The sequence below is a fragment of the Diabrotica virgifera genome, chromosome 4 (assembly GCF_917563875.1).
Source record: "Diabrotica virgifera virgifera chromosome 4, PGI_DIABVI_V3a".
Taxonomy (NCBI): Eukaryota; Metazoa; Arthropoda; class Insecta; order Coleoptera; family Chrysomelidae; genus Diabrotica; species Diabrotica virgifera.
The window spans coordinates 39,910,661-39,933,922 of NC_065446.1; the positions used below are offsets into that span (position 1 = coordinate 39,910,661).

Sequence of the window (23,262 nt, forward strand, 5' to 3'; positions counted from 1 at the left end):
AGGGGGTCTAGGAAAGGTCCCACGACCTGATCAGGAAAAACCGAAACTGGTAGTATATGCAGTAGGTACAAACAGACCAAGAGAGATACCTCCAATTTAATTATATGATCACAATTACAAGGTAGAGTCAGGAAAAAGAGAACCGGGGAAATCGTCAGACTATTTTCATGATCCCTATAGGGAAAGGGGTGACGGAAATGGAAGGCGACAAGAGACTACTGGCAATTATTTCTAAATTATTGAGGGATGATATGGAGACACTGGCGACCAGAGAGGCGTCCCTAAGAGCATAAGAGGGGCTACAAAGGTAGGAACCTCAGGAAGCTCCCCGAAGTCACCTTTATGGGTATGGACCTCCACCTCGCGCTGGAGGAGTATGAACGTGGTGACCCAGAAGATGATAGTGAAGGGAGGTGGAAACTCCTACGCCGAGTTGCTAAAGCTAAATAAAGGCAGTGCAGACATGAGGAAAAGTCAAATTGGCGTCAAAAGCGCTAAGAAGATTAGGTACAGGGACATAAACCTCGAAGTGGGACGGAAAGAACAGGCCGAGCACCTGAAGAAGATAAGCGTGGCCTGCATGGAGGAAAACGTATTAGAAAACGTCCGGGGCTATCAGGACCAGTTGGACATATTTAATATAGACAGTGATGTCAAAAAGGAAGAAATCCTGAGACAGATTCGGAGGTATAACGGCAGTAAAAAATCTAACACATCAAACTCGTCTCTATAAGGGAAAATATAGAAAGCAACACAAACGTCACAGTCAGACTGACGCGCATCGCAGCCAAGAAAGCACTGGAAAAAGAACATATTATTAAAAGAACATAAAGAACATATAACTCATGCAAAATACGAAAGAGAGACTGCATGTCTAGCGATGCTTCAGATGCCTACAGTTCGGTCATGGTAAAACCGACTGCAAGGGAGAAAACAGAGCGGACTCCTGTTACAGATGTGGCAAGGGAGGCCATCAGGCATGAGAGTCCAGTAGTGAGGCGACTTTTTGCCTCACTTCAGTGCCCGGAGTACCTATAGATGGGATGTAAATGATTAATGGGATGTTAAAATATCGGCAAGCTCTTATTTTTAAAGGAGGCATATCGAATTTCTTAAACATTTATACTAAACATTAAAATGGTTATTTTTTGTGCATTCTGACAAAGTTGCGTTTCTACTACGCCCACGGGCTTCATTATGTAGGATTCTAGGGCGCTACAATCCTATCTGTATAATGTAGTTATGGAGCGCAGAAGACTGCACTCATATATTTTAGGCCAATTGTGAGAGGTAACAATCTTTTATTATAATAGAAAGAGCGGATATTATCCCTACGAAAGGCGCCTGAATCGTAAAATTGGTCTTCAAGGGCGCCGCGCGTCGCATCTAAGCTATTTGATTAGGTATCTAATACCTGATATAAGTTGACAAGTTGTATTTTGTTGTACCCAATGGCTTCATTATTTAGGATTCTGGGGCGCAACAATCTAATACCTTATACATGTTGACAAGTTGTATTTTGTTGTACCCAATGGCTTCATTTTTTAGGGTTGTAGGGCGCAACAATCCTATATGTATAATGTAGTTATGGAACGCAGAAAACTAAACCTGTCTATTATAGGCCAATTGTGGCATGTAACACCGTTTGTATCAAGTATCAGATAAGTATATGGCTTAGATGCGACGCGCAGCTCCCTCGAAGATCATTTTTATAATAGAAACAGCGGAAATTGATACCTACGAAAGGCGCCCAAATCGTAAAAATTATCTTCGAGGGCGCCGCGAGTCGAATCTAAGCTATGTATTATAATAGAGATACAGCGGAAATTTATACCTACGAAAGGCGCCCTAATCGTAAAAATTATTTTAGAGGGCGCCGTGCGTCGTATCTAAGCTATTTACCTATTATACTAGAAACAGCGGATATTGATTCTTACAAAAGGCGCCAGAATCTAAAAATGATCTTCGAGGGCGCCGCGCGTCGTATCTAGGCTATTTATTATAATATAAACAGCGAATATTGATACCTACTAAAGGCGCCCGAATCGTAAAAATTGTCTTCGACTGCGCGGCGCGTCGTATCTGTGCTATTTGATTATCTGATACCTGGTACAAGTTATACTTTGTTGTACCCATTGGCTTCATTATGTAAGTTTCTCTAACAGTTTCTGTTTCTTCATTAAGGCTATGGGTACATAATTCGCAAATATTTTACGTGTATCCCTACTTTTTCTGTCTTTACACGGCAAATTACGTGTAGTAAAATTCACACTGGTGTGGATATGTAAACATTACTAGAATGTCATTCTACTTGAAAATGTCATAATTAATTTAAAGAGATGGCTTTTGAATGTTCTTGGATAACTGTTATTTTTATAATTGCAAATTATTAATTCAGTTAATAAATGTGATAATTTTTTCACTAACTATGTTTTCAGTGATTGTAATAATTTATTTGTACAACAAAAACTAATAATCAATCGAGAAAAGAGGAAAAGTGTTAAAGTGATTTTTTAATAATATATTGTTATTTTGGAACGCTTACAATTTTGAACATCTCTAACAACAAAATACTTGGATCACAGGATATATCTGATGTATTCTCTGCTTGGATCTTCCACAAATAATACACAATAAATAACTTTTTATTAAGTTCACGTCTTAAATCAATTATTTATCAAATACACTATATATCAATAATATTTAATCAATTTCTCAAAATATTCCCGATGCAATGTCAAATATTTAAAATTGTCACTGATTGTCAGTGTCTGACTGACAACATATGCTGACAATATTATATTCGGTTGAGTGCGTTGTAAGACAAAGACAGATTTGGAAAATATTACCACGGCATTGTGTTCATTTTTTTCAAATCCTGAAAAAACCAATAAATATTTTTGAAAAATTTAAACGCAGAATGAAAGACTAAATTATTACCGAGGGCCGAAAGTCCCTTAGAATAAATAAAAAGTTTATTTTGAATGAGATATTTGAAATTAAATATCACACTAAATTTTCTCTTAGTTTTTTCACCCCTGTAACTTATTAAAATAAACATTATAGAAGTTCTCAGGGACTTTCGGCCCTCGCTAATAACGTAATCTTTCATTCTGCGTTTAAATTTTTCAAAAATACTTATTAGTTTTCTCAGGATTTGAAAAAAATGAATCCCCATTTGAATAGCATTGCAGCCGAAAATACGTACCGATCCTCTTAAGTAAAAACAGTTTTTAGGGGAATGGTAGCCGCCTTATCTTTATGTAAAGGTTAAAAAAAAATTTCAGCGTTTAATTTTTTTAATGGATAGATACTAACGAAGGCAAAAGGCGCACCGGCCCGCGGGCCGGTGGGCCGGCGGCCCAGTCCGGGCCTGATCGATCTCCTTTTGTTTCAAACCTACTCCGAAAAAAGAAGAAGAAATAACTGTTCTTGCTTTCATTTGCGCATGTAAAGAATGATTCGGGGAGTTCCAAAATAATAACTCAATATAAGATAAAGAGCGGTTTAGGAGGTATTACCGAATGACAAAAACTTAATTTCGCATTTTCTACGTGATTACAATATTTCCGATTTATACGTTCATGAAACAAAAAATTTATCTAAACATACTCGATGAGTATTTCTTAGCGTCATGTCAGCATGTTCTCAGTTTTTTCAACCATGATGTTCTTCATGGTTGTTCTTCAATGGCGTTATAACTCTTCGTGAGTCTTTGCCGCGTTTACTATTATTGTCTTCCATGTTTGTCGGTCCTATGCCACTATTTTCCATTGTCTCACTCCCATTTTCTCTAGATCTTCTCTGACTGCATCTTTCCACCTTTTTCTAGACAGTCTTACAGTCCCATCTGGACTTTCCCAAAACACATTGTTTATAAGGCGATTGTCATTAGTGCGCATCACATGCCTTACCCATCTGAGTCTATTGGCCTTTATAATATATCTGACTAGATTTGTCTTTCCGGAGAGAGACTTTAACTCGTTATTGTATCTGCTCTATTATGTTCTTCTTCCTGGACCACGTTTTCCAAAAATATTTTTCCCTGCTTGATGGCTTGTAGGAGGGAATATGTGGATTCATCTCGCATAATGTTTCAGAAGTATTGTAACTTTCGAGATTTGATGGTGGTCAAAACCTCTTGGTTCTTCTTAATTCTCCTGAGGACCTCCTCATTTACGACTCGTTAGTCCACGGGATTTTGAGTATTCTCTGATATAGCCACATCTCAAATGCTTCCATATCTTCGTTGAAGGTCCACGATTCAAAACGGGAGAGACTGTGGTTCTTGAAGAAGGCCCCCATCCTGTTGAAGGTGGATCTAGCTTTTCCGATGTGCAATGTTATCTCTTGCTTTTTGGTCCAATCTTCATTTATTATGGTGGCGAAGTAGTTGTAGTGCGTCATTCTTTCGAGAGGAGTTTGGTTGACGTAGATTTGATCTTCTGTTATCTTTTTCTTGATAATAATCATAAGCTTTGTCTTCTTTACGTTTATATTGAGTTCACATTCTCGACTGTAATACGTGTTTTTGTTCATAAGACCCTATAGGTTTTCTAGGTTGTCCGTAAATACTATGGTGTCATCTGCATATCTGATGTTATTTAGCCGGTACCCATTTAGTAGAATTCCTTTTTTCAGTTTCGTACAAAGCTTCGATAAATATTCTTTCACAGTAGAGATTGAAGATTAGAAGAGACAATATTCAACCTTGGATGATTTTCACATATTCGGTGTGTTCAACTCAAAGTCTGAGATTTGCAATCTGATTCCAGTAATACGCCAGTCAATGGGAGCAAGAATAGGATATTACCTCCGAATTCTATCCTACTGCATGGATTTTAATGAAACTTTGGGAACAGCCTCTACTTATCTCCTAATTCAAAGTCTACCCTATGTCGATGTGCGCTTTTATCTTGGGGGTGGTTCCCACCCCTTCTCGGGGGTGGAATATTTTTTGGTTAAACTAACGACGGAATTGGCTAGAGAAGCTAATTCTAAGCAAAAACTGTTCTATAATTTTTTTTTGAAAACTCAATACTTTTTGAGATATTCGTGGTTGAAAATTGGCCATTTTCATTGAAACATAATATTTTAAAAAAAAAACCTTTTCGAACGGTTTTTTGCGAATACCTTAAAAACTATGCATCTAACTAAAAAAACTATATTAAACATTTTTGTAGGTTATAAAAAAACAAAGAGACACTTGCCTTCATAAATCTTCTAGTTATAATAAAAAAAGAGATATTGTAGGTGAAAATAGTTTGTTTTTTGGTACATTCTCAAATTAGTGTATTCAACTTGAAATAACAGAGAAACGGTCGATTTTAGGTATATAATGTTACTAATACCTTTTGTAGTGCTTGAAAAGGCCTTTAAAATGAGCTATATTAAAGTTCCATTATATTAAAACTAAGCGAGATATGCTGCAAACAATATTGGTAACTAATGTATTTTAAGAAAAAATGAGAAGTAATTTTAACCCCATCCACCAAAATGTAAATGCATCGTTTTACTTCTACAATACCTTTTATTATAGTGTTATTTCTATGTTCAAAAAGTTGGACGGGTTGTTTAAAATGAATGGTTTTTGGAAAAAAAACATCAAATTATAGAGCGTATTTTTAAATTTTCTTAAAAATCTTCCTTTTTCTCCATGTAACTTGAAAATGATAAGAGATACAGTAATGAAAACTAAAAAGGAAGTTTTAATCTGAAAAAGCCCTACATTTTTGTATGGTATCTTTTTTTCGTATCTCTTATCTTTTTCGAGTTACATGGAGTTAAAGGAAGATTTTTAAGAAAATTTAAAAATCCGCTCTATAATCTTTTTTTTTCAAAAACCATTCATTTTAATCCAGTCCAACTTTTTGGACATAGAAATAACACTATGATAAAAAGTATTGTAGAACGAAAACGATGTATTTAAATTCTGATGGATGAGGGGTTAAATACACTTTCTCATTTCTTCTTAAGATACATTAGTCACCAACTTTTTTGCAGAATATCTCGCTTAGTTTGAATGTGATCGACATTTAGTATTTCTCGTTTTAAAGGTCTTTTCAAGCACTACAAAAGTGATTAGTATCATTATACACCTAAAATCGACAGTTTCTCTGTTTTTTCAAGTTGAATACACCGATTTGAACATGCAGCAAAAAACAAACTCTTCTTACCTACCATATCCCTCTTTGTATTTTAACTAGAAGATTTATGAAGGAACGAATCTCTTTGTTTTTTTATAACCTACAGAAATATTTTATATAGTTTTTTTGTTAGATGCACAGTTTTTAAGGTATTCGCAAAAATCCGTCCGAAAAGGTGTCATTTTGCAATGAAAATGGCCAATCTTCAACCACGAACAACTCAAAAAGTATTGAGTTTTCGAAAAAAAAAAAATTATAAAACAGTTCTTGCTTAGAATTCGGTTCTCTAGCCTCTTCCATGGCTATTTTAACCAAAAAATTATTCACCCCCGAGAAGGGGTGGGAAAACCCCTATGACAATAGCACACATTGGCATAGGGTAGACTTTGTTTCTTAAGCTATTCCCTAGTTACTGTGAAAATATCAAGTAAATCGATGTAGTAGGATGGAATTCGGAGCCAAATACTCTCATTGACTGCCCTATAAAGGTTTCTAATTATTTTCAGATATTAGTTGAACAAGCTTGCATAAATTCTTATTTAACTATCTCTTTACTAAATAACGATACTTACCTTAAACTTATTATTTTCTAACTGAATATCTCCAGGAGGAATATCCTTAATATTAAATTGTGATTTTAAGGTCTCCGCCTTCACCTCGTTTTCAGTACTAATAATTGTAGTTGACTTTTGACAATTCTTACAATAAATGGTAGTGAGTTTTTCTTTGACAGATGCTTCATACACAATATTAAACGACGTAACAGACAGTTCTGGTAGTTTGGCTATGAATACTAATTCGAATTCATCCGCAGCTATGTACATCTTCGAAAAATCGGTAAGGTCCCACACGGGGTTAATTTGGTAAGCAACATTGAGGCCATCACTGTCAACCACTTTTACGGTGCTGGTATTGACTCTGAGCTAAAAAGGGGCGAAAATATTAACTTTTACAAAATATATCAATCGAAATAAGCTATATAAAACAGCATTACATAGAAAATGTGTGCTTATTTCTCATACAATATGGTGCAAATATATAGAATTTATTTTTAAATTAGCAGTTTTTGGCATATATATCATACTAGTGACGTCATCCATCTGGATATGATAACATAATCGATGATTTTTTTTAAATGGGAACAGGAGTCGTGTGCTATCTCATTTGAAAGGTTATTCAATTCTCTATTCAGTAATATAAATATTAACATAATTATTTATACAGGGTGTCCAAAATATTTATTTTAATTAAATAAATTGACACAAAAAAGAAGCATGAATGCAATTTATTTAATTCAAAATACATTTTACTGCTGTCAGAAAACAAAAAAAAATGTTTATTTGATAAGTAAACATTACTTTTCGCTTAAATTCAATGTCGAGCTGCCACTTACCTGCCTCTAGGCAGTTTGAAGATTTAATTAAAGAAAAAAGCAATGTTTTCTTGCCAAACAAACATTTTTTTCTCTTTCCTAACAGCAATAAAATGTACCTTGTGAAATTTTTTTGGACACCCTGTATTTTATGTTTATATTAATAGATAATTGAATAGATAATTGAATTACCTTTCCAAATGAGTTACAAACGACCACTATTCTTATTTAAAAAAATGTTATGACGCCCACATGGATGACGTAACTAGTATAACATCCATTCCAAAAAATCATAATTTAAAAATAAAAATCGACCTGTTTCGGGATAAGTCCCTGTCTTATGAAATAACGAATTTATTCCAAACATTTGCACCATACTGTATATTTAATTCTTCTGCTCTCACACAACTTATAATTTGAATTTACGATGGCCAATACGATTTTGAGGACTCTTCATGTTCTGCAGGATAGTTTTTGGGTCGAATTTGGGCGACCAAAATGTTCAGCATCATTACGACTGTGATTAAAGTGCCTTTCTTAGACTTGCCTTAGACACTGTGTTTCTGACGGGGGTAAATCCGAATAACATTGTAACGATAATTAGCCCAACGCGGACAAAGATAAGAAGATCATGCCCCACATGTGGAAACAATTTTGTGAAACAGCCAAAAAGTGTTGTTCTGAAGCTATTTTCTTGTGGCATGTTTATAATTACTCGTTTTTATGGGAAATAAGCCACAATTTTACTAAAAAATGATTTTAATAACGTTTCGACGTCCAAATCGGATGCCGTTGTCAAAAAAAATTAAATAATCGTTATAATAAAATTAGTTTAATAAAATCATTTTTGAAGTTATACTTCTTTACGATCGTGGGTGAAATTTTATACTTGCCTGGCGCATGCGCAGACAGACAGTATGTAGTTCGTTGCTAATCTTTCAAATTATGTATGTATCAGCGCAAATAAGTCATTAAAAGAATATATTAGTGTTTTTAGTAAATGTATTATTTATTATAATTTTTGTGTCTTTAGATTTGTCTTCCTCGGGAATAAAATATTTTATAATAATAGTAAGTATATTTACTTTAAATTTTAAAGTATTTTTATACCTCACTTGGTTATTAAATTTGCAGTATGTATGAGAAATCTTGTAAGCTGTCAAAGCAAAGGGGGTTTAGCTCGGTGGTAGCGCGTTCTACCGGAGATCGAGAGGTCCCTGGTTCAATTCCGTGTGTTATCTAACTTTTTTTTTATTTTTAGTATTGTTTTAGTAAAAATTTTTGGAAAGTAGTAAGTAAAAATTAGTTTAATCTTTAAATACAAATAACCTGTTGAAAGTATATTTATTTCGTTGAAATCATATAATAGAAGTATAACTTCTTACGTGCGTACAAAGTACACACACATTCTTTTTTTTATTAAAATTGTGGCTTATTTCCCATCAAAACTAGTTAAACCAAAAAGTGATTTTAGGTGGTAATAAGCTGGTCGTAATACAAGAAGTTAACATAACGAAGAAGTTGTAAATGCCTTGAAATTTAACACAAATGAAAAATGAAAAATCTCCTGGAGACGACGGAATAACAAGAGATGATTACAGCTGGAGGTCAAACTACTTTTGAGGCAGTTAAAATCTTAATGAACAAGTGCTTCTCTGGGGATGCACCAACCTCTTAGCAAAATGCGCCGGTAGTTTTACTAAACAAGAAAGGAGACAAATACAAACTCGAAAATTACAGACCAATAAGCCTGTTATCACATCCATACAAACTGCTTACCAAAATAATTACCAACAGACTATCAAATACATTCGATAGTTACCAGGCTGTTGAACAAGCGGTATTCCGCAAAGGTTATAGTACCATAGAACACCTATACAGACAATAAGGACACTTATCGAAAAGTGTAACGAATAGAATGAACCTCTTCATTTGGCATTTGTGGATTATAATAAGGCATTCGATTCCATAGAAGTCTGGACCTCGATTTTTGACTCTTCGCTTCGTTATCGATCATTCGCTATTTGTACACTAAACAGATACGAAGCGAATACGTTCGATAACGAAGCGAAGGGTCAAAAATCGAGGTCCTGGGCCGTATTAGACGGAATGAATAACGCAAGGATTGATTCTAGGTATAGAATACTCCCAAAATACTTATACGGCAATGCAAATATGCAAATAAATGTAGCAGAAGGCCTAAAAACAATCAAAATGAGAACGGAAAGAGGTGTTAGACAGGGAGACACCATATCTCCTAAATTATTTACTTTTGCATTGGAAGATGTGTTGAAGAAGTTCCATTGGGAACAACGCGGAATTCAAATTGATGGCAGATTTTTAAGTCATATAAGATTTGCCGATGACATACTATACGCTGTGAGCTCGTACGTAGAGGGGATATTTACAAATTCGCGAACGCCAGTAGTGACAAGTTTGTAAACGTTTACCGGAAATTTGACATAAATGTCAAAGTGATTAATTTAAAATTAAAATTAAAAACATTAATTATAAACAATATTAGTTGGTCAAAGCTGTGGTATATATTTTTACCTTAAATATACTTACGTTTTAAATACTGAATTTAAGTTTTTTTAATGTTCCGTAATATCTAATTATAAATAATCTATTATAATCTTAGCGCCATCTACACGATTATTGTCAAAGTATCCGAAGTAAGAAATTGATATTTTATCAATAGAACGTCAAAATGATTAGAAAAATCTTTAAAAAATCGATTACAATTTAATTACTTTTTTGCGTTGTAAATATTAAGCGATAACAATTAAATAATAAATTTAAAAATGACCGGTAAAAGTTGAATTAGTAACCGCTAGGAGCGACACCAGCCAAGCTCAGAGCGTATAAGCAACAATACAAAGGAACGAATCTACATGCTAAAGGAGTTTAAACGAGAATCTGAGAAAATCGGTTTAAAAATGAATTTAAATAAAACAAAAGTGATGACAAATCAAAATAGCACAATCGACTTAGATGGAAGTAAGATCAAGAGTGTCGAAAAGTATAATTATATACCTAGGTCACACGATCAAACCAGGCAAACACGTAGACCAGGGCGCATCTGTAAAAATATTAATACATTTGGACGTTGAGAGGTGACTCAAATTTTTTTGCAGAAATTGCTTGAAAATAAATCAAATAATAATATTTGAGTTATCCTCCCTCTCAAAAAGGTCCGTAACATTGTTTAAATAATCAAAATGTCAAAAAATTAAGGAAAATTTGATTTTTTTCTTCGTTTTTTGATTATAACTTTAAAAGTATTCATTTCCGAGAAAAGTTGTACTGACATAAAAGTTGCGTATATAAATTTCCTACAATATAGAATTGGTTAAAAATTTAAAAAATAGTCACCCTTGTTACAAAATAGCAATGATTGCGAAAAAACCATACAAAAACAAGTATTCGCATTTTACGTTTTTAAACCATTTATGCCAGCGGTTCTCAATCTGTGGTACATGTACCACTGGTGGTACATATCGTTATTTGAGGTGGTACATAAAACGCAAAAACAGCTAAAATCAGCACCACTATTATAGTTAATTAGATCACCTAGCTAGATAGGGATTTTAGTTAGGTGGTACAATAAAAATAATAAAAGTATTTGGTGGTACATGGCCCAAAATGATTGAGAACCGCTGATTTATGCTACACTTAGGACCTTTATATTTCACCCAGAAAAACTTTATGATACAGTAAAATAATACGGTAAATTTCATTAAGATCGGTTCAATAGATTTTGCAAAATAAATTTCGCAATCCAGCTTTTGCAAAAAAAAATCATTTTTTCAAAATATTACAGGACTGAAAATAAAGCAGATAGCAAGTTGAGTTTCTTTTTTGCTTATAGAAATGTACTGTACCTTTCATTTGCAATTTTGCAGAATTAAAATCGATTAACACCACGGCGTCAGGAATTTTTTTAAATAAACATTAATTATTGGTGCTACGCGCAGGACAGCGGATAGTTTGCTCTGATTGGTCATTCCAATGACCTTTGATAATTATTGATACATTTTAATTTTTATTACATTTCGATGTAAATAAATAAATTTGTTTATTGCAAAATAAAAACACATACTCTATCCTTTGAAATAACACTTTTATTAGCAAAAACTTTCTTTGTTCATATATTTTAACTTAGAGAATAAAAGTTTATTATTTTTAAATATATGCAATTGTTTAAACAATATTTCACAAACAATAATAAAATTAGTTTGATTTTTGTGGAATTAAAATATTAAAATACAACAAAATATAGAGTAAGAAAATAATATATTAAGATAAAGATTGGAAGAAATTTTGGTGGAAATCAACTTGTGTGAATCGAACACCGCTGTCCTACGCGTAGCACCAAAAATTAATGTTTACTTAAAAAATTTCCTGACGCCGTCGTAATTAATCGATTTTAATTTTGAAAATTGCAAATGAAAGGTACAGTACACTTTTATAAGCAAAAAAAATTCAACTTGCTATCTGCTTTATTTTCGGTCCTGTAACATTTTGAAAAAATGAATTTTTTTTGCGAAAGCTGGATTGCGAAATTTATTTTGCAAAATCTATTGAACCGACCTTAATGAAATTTACAGTATTGTTTTACTGTATCATAAAGTTTTTCTGGGTGAAATATGAAGGTCCTAAGTGTAGCATAAATGGTTGAAAAACGTAAAATTCCAATACTTGATTTTGTATGTTTTTTTCGCAATTATTGCTATTTTGCAACTAGGGTGACTATTTTTTAAATTTTTAACCAATTCTATATTGTAGGAAATTTAATTACCCAACTTTTATGTTAGTACAACTTTTCTCGGAAATGAATACTTTTAAAGTTATAAAAAAACGAAGAAAAAAATCGAATTTTTCCTTCATTTTTTGACATTTTGATTATTTAAACAATGTTCCGGACCTTTTTGAGAGGGAGGATAACTCAAATATTATTTGATTTATTTTCAAGCAATTTCTGCAAAAAAATTTGAGTCACCTCTCAACGTCCATCTCAAAACAGATGCGCCCTGGACTAACGATCAAACTGGGCAAACAGGATCAAACGGCAGAGATAACTAGAAGAATCTGAATGACTTGGGCAGAAGTAGGAAGACTCAGTGATGTGTTGAAAAACAAAAAGATATCAATAAATCTAAGGAAAAGGGTACTCAACAGTTGTATTCTACCAGTTATGACTTATGGAATTGAAGACCGTGACATTTACAGAGCTGTCAGCCAATAGATTAAGAACAACAAAGAGGGCCATCGAACGAGCTATGTTGGGAGTATGGTAATTGGGGTTGTTACCCCCTATGATGGGGTTGATTAAGTTGAACACTATTTACCAAACATGTATTTATTTGCCAACACTAAATTCGCCAGTAACGAGTTGGTGAACAAAGTCTACATTCGAACTACATGGATGTCTAAATAATGAATGATGAATAAAGAATGATCTCTGCTTTACTTTCTCCGTATCTATAAATAAACTCATTGTTGTTTTGTTATGATTGCCGACACCGAATCGACCATGAAATACTCATAATATCAAAATAGCTGACTAGGGCGTTCTCGAAACGAGTGCCCTACATTGTGAAATCAATGTCACCTATTTATTTTACTATAAACAATAATGTTTGTGTAAGACCTTTAAAAATTAAATCGATATAGATTAATCTTATTTCTTTTGATGCGAATATAAATCCTGTACAGGAGTATCTCTGAGAGAACATATACGAAACGAGGACGTGTGAAGCAGGACGAAGGTGGAAGATGTAATTGGAAGAATTGCGCAAATGAAATGGAACTGGGTAGGACACGTGGCACCGGTGGCACGGCAAAACAGCGACAGGTGGACGAGAAATATTGTACATTGGAGACCAGGCGAACACAGTCGTAGTAGAGGAAAACCACAAAAACGATGGCTAGCTGGCACCTAATAGCACAAGACAGAAGAGTGGAGAACTCATGGGGAGGCGTTTGTCCAGGAGTAGATGCAAACAGGCTGAAGAAGAAGAAAAAAATACCAGAATAATACGAAAACCTCGCTGCACTATTGTGAGTAAATAGTATTGCAGTAAGTAGTGAAGGGTTTAGTGTCTGGAGACTCGGGAGAGCGATACCCCCTAAGCTAAGAGGAAGACAGAGATGATGTCGAAAGCTCGGCCCAGTGACAATGGACGTGGTTCAATATGAAAACCTGGTGACTTTCAATTAATTTTTGTAATAATATTAATCTTAGCTTTCGGTTTAAATTATACACATAGCCCAGTCGGGATAGCATTTGACCTTGCATTACGAGCTGCCCCAAATTTTATTTTTCAAATCTTTAGGGGAGGTTAATAGTAGTATAAATTTAAAATTTCGACTGAATGTACCGTTGCGTTAGTCGCCATCTTGATTTTAAACGAGAACCGTTTTTGCTCAATATCTCCGCCATTTTCATTGCGACAAAAAGTGTAGAAACTGAATAATTTTTGTCGTGCGCTCGATATTTTCCGAGTTATGGGGGAAAATAGTGACAGTTAAAGCATAATTATTGATTTATTGAATTATCTCGTTTACTACTAGCTTTACAACAAATTTGAACCTATACAAAAATGAAGAGAATTAAATTTCTCTTTCACTTTTTTGATAAAATCAATATTTAAGGTAGTACGTATGCGGTAAAGGCGCGAGCGTAAGACCCGATTGATTTTATAGCAATTGTTTTTGTTCAATATCTCCGCCATTTTCAACTTTTCGACAAAAAGTGTAAGGACTGAAATTGTTGCAATTACGATTTACTACAATTTTTCGAGAGGACCAGTGGCGGGTCTACGAGGGGGGAGGTGGGTGGAAAAATTCCCCACAACAGGGTCCAAAATGGTTGAAATATTAAAATATGTTAGCTGACATGAAACTTAATTACAGACAGACAAATTCAACCAATAAAACCCGATAGTTAATAAAATTAAATGAACTTAATGCATATAAGTTATTATTTATGTCTTTTATGTACATACTTAGTTTGGTTGGTGTTTCATTGGAAGTTTCAAAAATTGTATAAAATATAATTCTCTTTATTTCTGTTTATGTATAATGTATAATTATGTCGTAAAGTTAATAATAAATGAATTGAAAAAGACTGTAAGACTTGTACACACTTCTAAGTAGGTAAAAAAAAAAATAAATGAGACAATTCAATAATTATGCTTCCCCTCCTCTTCCACTATTTTCCCCCTTAACTCGGAGAATATTGATCGCATAAAAATTGTGGAAAAAATCGTAGGAAATTGCGTTTCCAACAATTTTAGTTCCTACCGTTTTTGTCGAAAAGTTGAAAATGGCGGAGATATTAAGCAACAACGGTTCTCCTTTAAAATCAATATGGCGGCTAATGCAACCGCGCAATTCAGTCGAGATTTTTAATTTACACTACTATTGATCTCCCCTAAAGGATAGAATTATAAAATTTGGGGCAGCTCGGAAACAAGATTCAATTCAGTAATTATGTTCCCCCCACCACTTTTTACTATTTTCCCACTTAACTCGGAAAATATCAACCGCATGAAAAAACTGGTAAAGAGAAATTGTAGGAAATCATATTTGGAACAATTTTCGTTGAAAATGGCGTAGATATTGAACAAAAACAATTCCTGCAAAATCAATCAGGTCTTACGCTCGCGCCATTATCGCATACGTACTACCTTAAATATTAACTTTACCAAAAAAATAAAAGAGATTAAAATTGTGTAGAATTTAATTCTCTCTATTTTTGTATAGGAACATTTTTGTCGTAAAACTAATAATAAGTGGGATAATTCAATAATTATGCTCTAACTGTCACTATTTTCCGCCATAACTTGGAAAAAATTGTAACAATAGAAATGATAGAAAATCACATTTTCAACAATTTTGGTTGTTATACTTTTTGTCGAAAAGTTGAAAATGACGGAGATATTCAGCAAAAACGGTTCTCATTTAAAATCAAGATGGCGGCTAACGCAACAGCGGAATTCAGTCGAGATTTTAAATTTACACTACTATTGACCCTCCTAAAGATTAGAAAAATAAAATTTGGGGCAGCTCCTAATGCAAGGTTAGGCCTGTTATTGGTCTAACTCGTCTGGACTAACATACAAAGAAAGAATGTGAACAACACAATACAAGTAAAAGTGGACAAGAACAAGTGGACAAAAGTGGAAAGAATTGAAGCCGGCAATGGGATAAGACAGGGGGATTCCTTGAGTCCTTTATTGTTCAACCTGATCATGTACGAAATAATAAAAAAAGTAAGAACTAAAAAAGGATACCAAATGGGAGAAAAACAATTTAAAATAACCTGCTATGCAGACGATGCAATACTAATAATCTCTCAAAGTGAAGATGATTTACAACGTATGCTGCGCCAATTCAACATAATTGCCAGAAAATTTAACATGTTAATTTCCTCACAAAAGGCAAAATGCATGCAAGGTGTATAACATTAATGACTGGGTAAGAAACAGAAGATGGAAGAATAGAATGGAATGACCACGTACGCCGAATGACAGCAAATAGGATAGTCAGGACAGCGAGAGACGGTTCCCCAATAGGAAGACGATCAGTGGGAAGACCAAAAAACGATGGAACGACAACTTACTAGAGGCACATTGAAAAAACAGACAGTCATGTCTATACAAAAAGAAGAAGAAGAAGAAAAAAAGAATGTTGAAGCTTAAACCTGGCTAGAGGTGGATGCACTCGTGTTGTACACGGACGGATGCAAGATTGATGAAAGGGCTTAAGTGGAAGTAACGATACAAAGAGCTTTTACGACCATACTACGATCTAGTATTTATGGAATATCGTCTATTATTTTTTACATACACACTTTAAATACGCACTTTTAAGTATGATCTCGAAAATATATTGAGTTTAACTACCTGTATAACTTGTTCTTGGGGTGAACTTAAAGAATTATAGACAATAATTCTTCTCGACTGATTGACACCTACAGTTCCTATTTGCAATGGTGTTTTTCGAGGAAGCTTTTCAAAGGATTCTCGTTCAATATCACTTAAAACCAGATTTTGGTCAGGCTTAATAGGAATGTCTGGAAATAATAGGCTTTGAAGGGCGTTTTGTTGGATGTTAACAGTATCTCTAATCCCTTCAAACAACTTTAATCCATAATCTCTCATTACAAATGATTTACTGGTACCCGTGATGGCATCATGATGTTGAAACAGTCCTGAAAAATGAAAAAAGTATGATTTAGGTTATATACACTGGGGTGCAAAATTAACCGGAAACCTTCAAAATGAGTCATTTTTGATGTCTCGAATTTCCTAAACATGTTGTCCGATGTAAGTGATTTTTTAGTATGTTATAGCCTTATTCTTTAACAATATCGCTGTAATAATAAAGTTGCTAAACAGGTAAATTTACCTGTTTAACTGTCGGGTCAATACTTTTCGAGTTATTTGCGATTGAAAATGTTTATTTTTCGACAAAAAAACTACGTTTTCAGACGGTTTTTCGCAAATAACTCAAAAAGTAAATATTTTATTGAAAAAAATATTTTTAGCAAAAATGTAGCTTAGAAAGAAACGAAAAGAGCTGTGTATTCGTAAAGTCTATAGATCCAGAAAAAGTAAAGTAGCTCATGAAAAATACGTTTTTATTCGTCTAATTCCAAATAGAATATTTCATCGTGAAATAACTAAAAAATGAAGCACTTTTCGGGAAAAACCCTTTTATACTTTTTTAAAGTGTTAAAAAAAAGCTTTATTTTAATTGTTAATAAAAGTTTCTAGCACTAAAAATAAGCGAGCTACGCTCAAAATAAAATTGGCCCCCTTTTTTTAGTAAAAACAAGCTGAAAATGCGAGCATTATCATAACGAAAACTTTGTTTATTTACGTATTTTAATTCATAATATGGAAAATTGCTATTATGAAAAGTAGTTTAGAATTAATAATTATGTTTTAATGTGCAATTATATCATTCTAAGTTAAATGTTACGAACTATAAAGGTAGTTTACTTTTGATCGAAATTCATATTTTTTATAGACCTCGTATAAAATTAATAAAATTTTACATATGATGGTTGCATCATAAATCTTAGAACATGAAGAGGTTTTTATGAAGAATAACTTTTCTTCGTCAAATTAAAAATAAAAGAGTTATAAATGAAAATGTTGTTGGTATCCATAATTTGAGAAAAATCTTCAAATATTTTTTTCCATTAGAAGGATGTAATTGCACATATCAGACCATAATTTTTTATACCAAACAATATTATTTCATATACTGTCGGTTCGCTAAACTCAAACACAACTGGTTAGTGATTTTAGTAAATAATTTTGCCAATTTAGCAAAAAAGATAATTACTAATTAGTTAATAATTACTAAATAATTAGTAATTTTGTCAATTTTGGCAAAATTCGCAAAAACAAAAAAAATACCTACTAAAATTACTAGCCAGTTGTGTCGAGTTTAGCGAGCCGACTATATTTTAATTTCATAGCAAATGGAACAATCCATTTATCATAAAGGGGAGGCCGTATACCCGTATAAACCTTTTTTTCTACAACCGTGTTAAAAATGCAATTTTTAGCACTCCATGCGTGCGTTAAAAATGCTACTTTAAGGCACTAGTGCTTTAAAATATTTTTAAGGCACTGCAGTTCGTATTGACCGTATAGACAATTTTGATGTAATGTCAAAAAATATAAAAATGGAATGTCAGTCAAGAAGTTCATAAAAGTTTTTGTAGATATTGTCCTGTAATTACGTTTGTAGAAAAAATATTGTATGATATGCGTGTTAAAAATTACATTTTTAAGGCACTCATGTGAATTGCAGAATTCGCTATCGCTCATTCTGCAAACTTTCACATGCGTGCCTTAAACGTGTACTTTTAACACTTATATCATAAATAACTATTAAAGCTGTTAATAAATAATTATTGCTTTTAAAATATACTCAAATTGTATTTTTGAACATCTTATTTATTTTATATAATAATTAAATTCACTATCAAATGTCATTGATGTTTTATTAATACTTAATTTAAAATTTAGTTTGACATTCACGAAGTGTCAAACTCAAATGTAAATAACCTATGCTTTGCTTAACAAATTGAGATTAAAAAACTAGCCTACTTAATAGCAACGATTTCAGCTGGACGTGTAGTGTGTCGGCAGAAAATAAAACCATTGTGACGTCCACATTTTAGACTTTGAAGTCGATTATCTCGAAGACGGTTAGAAATATCGAAATGCCGTTTTCAGATTTGGATTCAGAAGGAAAAACTACATAAGAATCCATCGATAAATCTGATCTGAGTATTGCAGGAGCGGCAACGCAATAACACACACACTTTTGCGAATTTATAAACGAAATGTTTTCGTTGAAAATCATGAAAATCTCCCCGTGTTTAGCTCCCCAAATGAAATTAATCGTTACCGCTTTACAAACAATTTACTTTACTTATCTATTTTTTATAAGATCTGCCAGTTTCACAGGTTTAAAGTGCTTATTTTTGAAAAGGTTATAGTTGAAAGGGCTTGAAGGAGTCACTAAACACCAGTGTATGCAAACTTTGAACAGCTATATATACCAATGTTAGCCAGCTATATACCAATGTTTGTCTTACAGAAAAACAAAATGAAACTATCATATTTATATCTAACAGCAAAATCTACATTTTTTACTCTTTGAGATTTTTCGTATCACTAATACCTTTTAAGTTATTTTGAAAAAAGGAAATTTTTAGAAAATTTATTTTACTATAAAACCAATTTTTTTTTCAAAAATAAGCACTTTATACCTGTCAGACTTACAGACCATATAAACAATATACATACATTTAATAAATGGTAAAACGGTAACGATTAATTTTATTTCGAGTGTTAAATAGAGGGAGATTTTCACGATTTTTTTTACCAAAAAAAAGGAGCCAACTTTTTTTCAGCGTAACTCGTTTCATTTTTGATGCTAGAAACTTTTGTAAGAAATAAAAATAAAGCTTTTCTTAAAAGCTTTAAAAAATGTTAATAAGTTTTTCCCGAAAATTGCTTAATTTTTCGGTGATTTCACGTTGAAATATTCAATTTGGAATTAGAAGAATAAGAACGTATTTGTCATGAGCTACTTCTTTGCCTTTACTTGGTTTATAGACTTTACTGATACACCATATTTTTAGTTTTTTTATAAGCTGCACTTTTACTAAGAATATTTTTTCGATAAAATATTTATGTACTTTTGAGTTATTTGCGAAAAACCGTCTGAAAACGTAGTTTTTTTGTCGAAAAATAAACATTTTCAATCGCAAATAACTCAAAACGAATTGACTTACATAAAAAAATATATAGAACAAAAGTTGCTATCTGTAGTTTGCTTGCTAACAAAAGTTATAATCAGTCAATTTATCCATTTCCGGGCTTATTTTAAACACGCGTTTTTTCACCCTCGAGAAGGTGTGACTGTCACCCCCCAAGTAAAAGCAACCAACGGCATAAATTCAGATGGAGGGTAAGTAAAACCTAAATCCAAATTTTGATGCAATTCGGAGTTGCCCCTGAAAATTGCACTCCAAAACGGTCATTTATTGGGCTATAGAAGGTTACAACGATCTTTATATAGGACTGATTAAAGAAGACAAATTATAAATATTGATACCTTCTTATACGGATCTTTCGAAAAAATACAAATGATCTGTGTTAAAAAACTGTACTATCAATAATTTTTCAACATAGAATAATATTTTAACGTTCTGTTTGGCTATCTGACTTAATTTATTATTTCCATGTGTCCGTTCCATATGAGTTGTGGGGTTATAATTCTATCGGTGATCTTTTGTGATATTCATATCTGTAGTTAAATGTCTTCGTTTGTTCAATGTTCTTTTTATTTGTAAGTAAGATTCTTGCAAATGAATAAAAATATATTGAGCAGTATTCTAAAGTCGCTTAAAAGCGAATTGGTTATAAAATTTTGATATACGTCCATAAAGTAACGCATAAATTCATTATTTCATAAACCAGCGACATTAAGGAAAAATCCCGAAACAGGTCGATTTTTATTTTTAAATTCCGATTTTTTGGCATATATATCATGCCAGTGACGTCATCCATCTGGGCGTGATGACGTAATCGATGATTTTTTTTAAATGAGAATAGGGGTCATGTGATAGCTCATTTGAAAGGGTATTCAATTCTCTATTCACTAATATAAACATTAACATAATTATTTATACAAGGTGTTCAAAAAAACATTTTTTTAATTAAAATAATTGAGAGAAAAAGAAGAATGTATGTAATTTACTTAATTCAAAATACGTTTTACGGTTGTCAGAAAACAGGAAAAAAATGTTTATTTGACAAATAAATATTGTTTTTCGCTTAAATTCAATGTTAAAGCTGCCACCCACCTGTCTCTTGGCAGTTTGAACATTTCTTTTAAGCGAAAATCAATGTTTATTTGTCAAATAATTTTTTTTCTGTTTTCTGACAGTAGTAAAATGTATTTTGAATTAAATAAATTACATATATTCTTCTTTTTGTCTCACTTATTTTAATTAAAAAATGAACACCCTGTATAAATAATTATGTTAATGTTTATATTATTGGCTAGAGAATTGAATACCCTTTCAAATGAGCTATCACATAACCCCTATCCTCATTTAAAAAAATCATCGATTACGTCATCACGCCCAGATGGATGACGTCACTAGTATAATATATGTGCCAAAAAATCGTAATTTAAAAACAAAAATCGACCTGTTTCGGGATTTTTCCTTAAAGGCGCCGGTTTACGAAATAACGAATTTATGCGTTACTTTATGGACGCACTGTATATACATATATATATATATATATATATATATATATATATATATATATATATGTATATTGTTTACTGGACCTAATTGTTTAGTTATTGTATTTTTTTGGGTTGACACACTTTGTCACGGTAGGTACTTTTCATTGAGAATTCATATGATTTGTATTTTTATTTAATAAATGTATAATCAATGTATTTATCGTAATTAAATATTAGTTCATTGCTGAAGGTTATCAGTAACTGGGTCAAAATAAAGTTTTATAAAATGATTAAAAATGTAGACGCTTCATTAATATTTAATAGAGTTTGTCTATAATCATTTTTAATTATATTTCCCTGATACTGAAATAATTTAATATTATTATTACTATATTAAATTTAATATTTCTCATGAATGTTTTAGAAAGTATTTTTCTTTCTTTAAAAGTAAACTCTCTTAAAAGTAATACTTATTTGTAGTTTTATCATGTGTATTACCTAGTGACAAAGGCAATGCAGATTACTTACTTGGAGCCAATTCTTAGATGATAGTAAATACTATCAGCCACTTCTACTCAATCCCACTTCAACATACACCAACAAAATAAATAAATACCGAACTGAAAAAAATCATTGACGAGAAACTAGCCAAATCTATCCATAGTTACTATGGCAATGCTCCCAACTTCTACTCTTTTCCCATAATTCATAAGCTCCAACTGAGTATGCGACCCATATTATCCCCAATAAATGCTCTTAACACGAATGTTGCCTAATTCCTAAAACACATTCTATCGCAAGCATACAATTATTAGAATGACATCGATATTATAGACTCTTTCAAGTTCAGTGATTTCATCAAAAATGAGACTGTGTGTAAGTTTTGACGTGGCATCCTTGTTTTCAAATCTTCCACTTTCCAGCGTGGTCACCTCCCTCCGGAACCATTGGAATACACAACGGCGTAACCAGGATCCTAAGGCGGGGGGGGGGGGGCGGGGTTACAACTTCAAACTGGCTTGATTTGTCAGCAACACATAATGGTGTTAAGCGTATAGAGCTCAAAGTACATTCAAATGGAGAGGGGGTTATAACCCCCAAACCCCCTCCCTGGTTACGCCTATAGGAATACAATCCAACCTCACAGTCCAGTATCGTCGGAAACTTTCTCTCCCGTACTTTCCACAAATTACTAAAAAGCTTACTTAACTCTTGAAAAACCTACCCGTTAAAATAGCCCTAAAAACACCAACACTGTAGGACAGTTGTTTTTGAAGTCCAAAACTCCATTGAGCCCTTTAGAACATATGTACTAATATTACCTATCACATACGCAGAGTGCAAGTCCTGCTGCATTGACCACACCAGCCGCAATCTTCAAGGTAGTTCAAGTTCTCACAAAAGCCATATTAGGATTTTCAAACCCTCTTGTACCCTTACACAACACGCCATTTCAACTCAATATCAAATCGCCTTGACAAACGTCAAAATAGTAGCCAAACATCAAAATTATCATAAGAGATCTCTCCCTGAAATGTGCCATATTAACATCCATCAGCCCTAAACAAAAGAACTGACATCGATAATTTCTCTCATCATACACAATAAATTAGAATAAATAATACCCTATATTCCGAGTTAAACAAATAGTTTAATAGTAGTCCACCATACAAAACCTCCCTTAGAACAAATCGTCAATCCCTTTTGACAATCGCAGAGTTGAATTACGTTCACCTAGTAAAGAAAAAATATCCACTGACAAGTCGCAGTGTCTTTTCGTTCTACTTTGTGTTACAATCAACCTAACGAAATGAAGCCATCGGTGAAATTTGAGTCACCGGACATTTAAATTAATGAACATTACTGCTAGGTTTTTAGATGTTTGCTTTTGTTAAATTATTTCCTCTAAATGTTAAGTAATACTTAATTTTAGAACATAAAACGTAC

General features: G+C 32.8%; 1 protein-coding gene across 2 annotated transcripts in view; it reads right to left on the reverse strand.

The window, feature by feature from the left end:
- The window catches only part of LOC114335808 (alpha-mannosidase 2), a 334,793-nt gene that overhangs the window by 22,587 nt on the left and 288,944 nt on the right, over nt 1–23,262 (reverse strand). For both annotated transcript variants that reach the window (XM_050648165.1, XM_050648166.1), the window contains exons 9-10: nt 16,431–16,738; nt 6,719–7,069 (exon numbers count right to left, since the gene is read on the reverse strand). In XM_050648165.1, the coding sequence (XP_050504122.1) occupies nt 6,719–7,069; nt 16,431–16,738 (659 nt within the window). The remainder of the gene's footprint in view (nt 1–6,718; nt 7,070–16,430; nt 16,739–23,262) is intronic.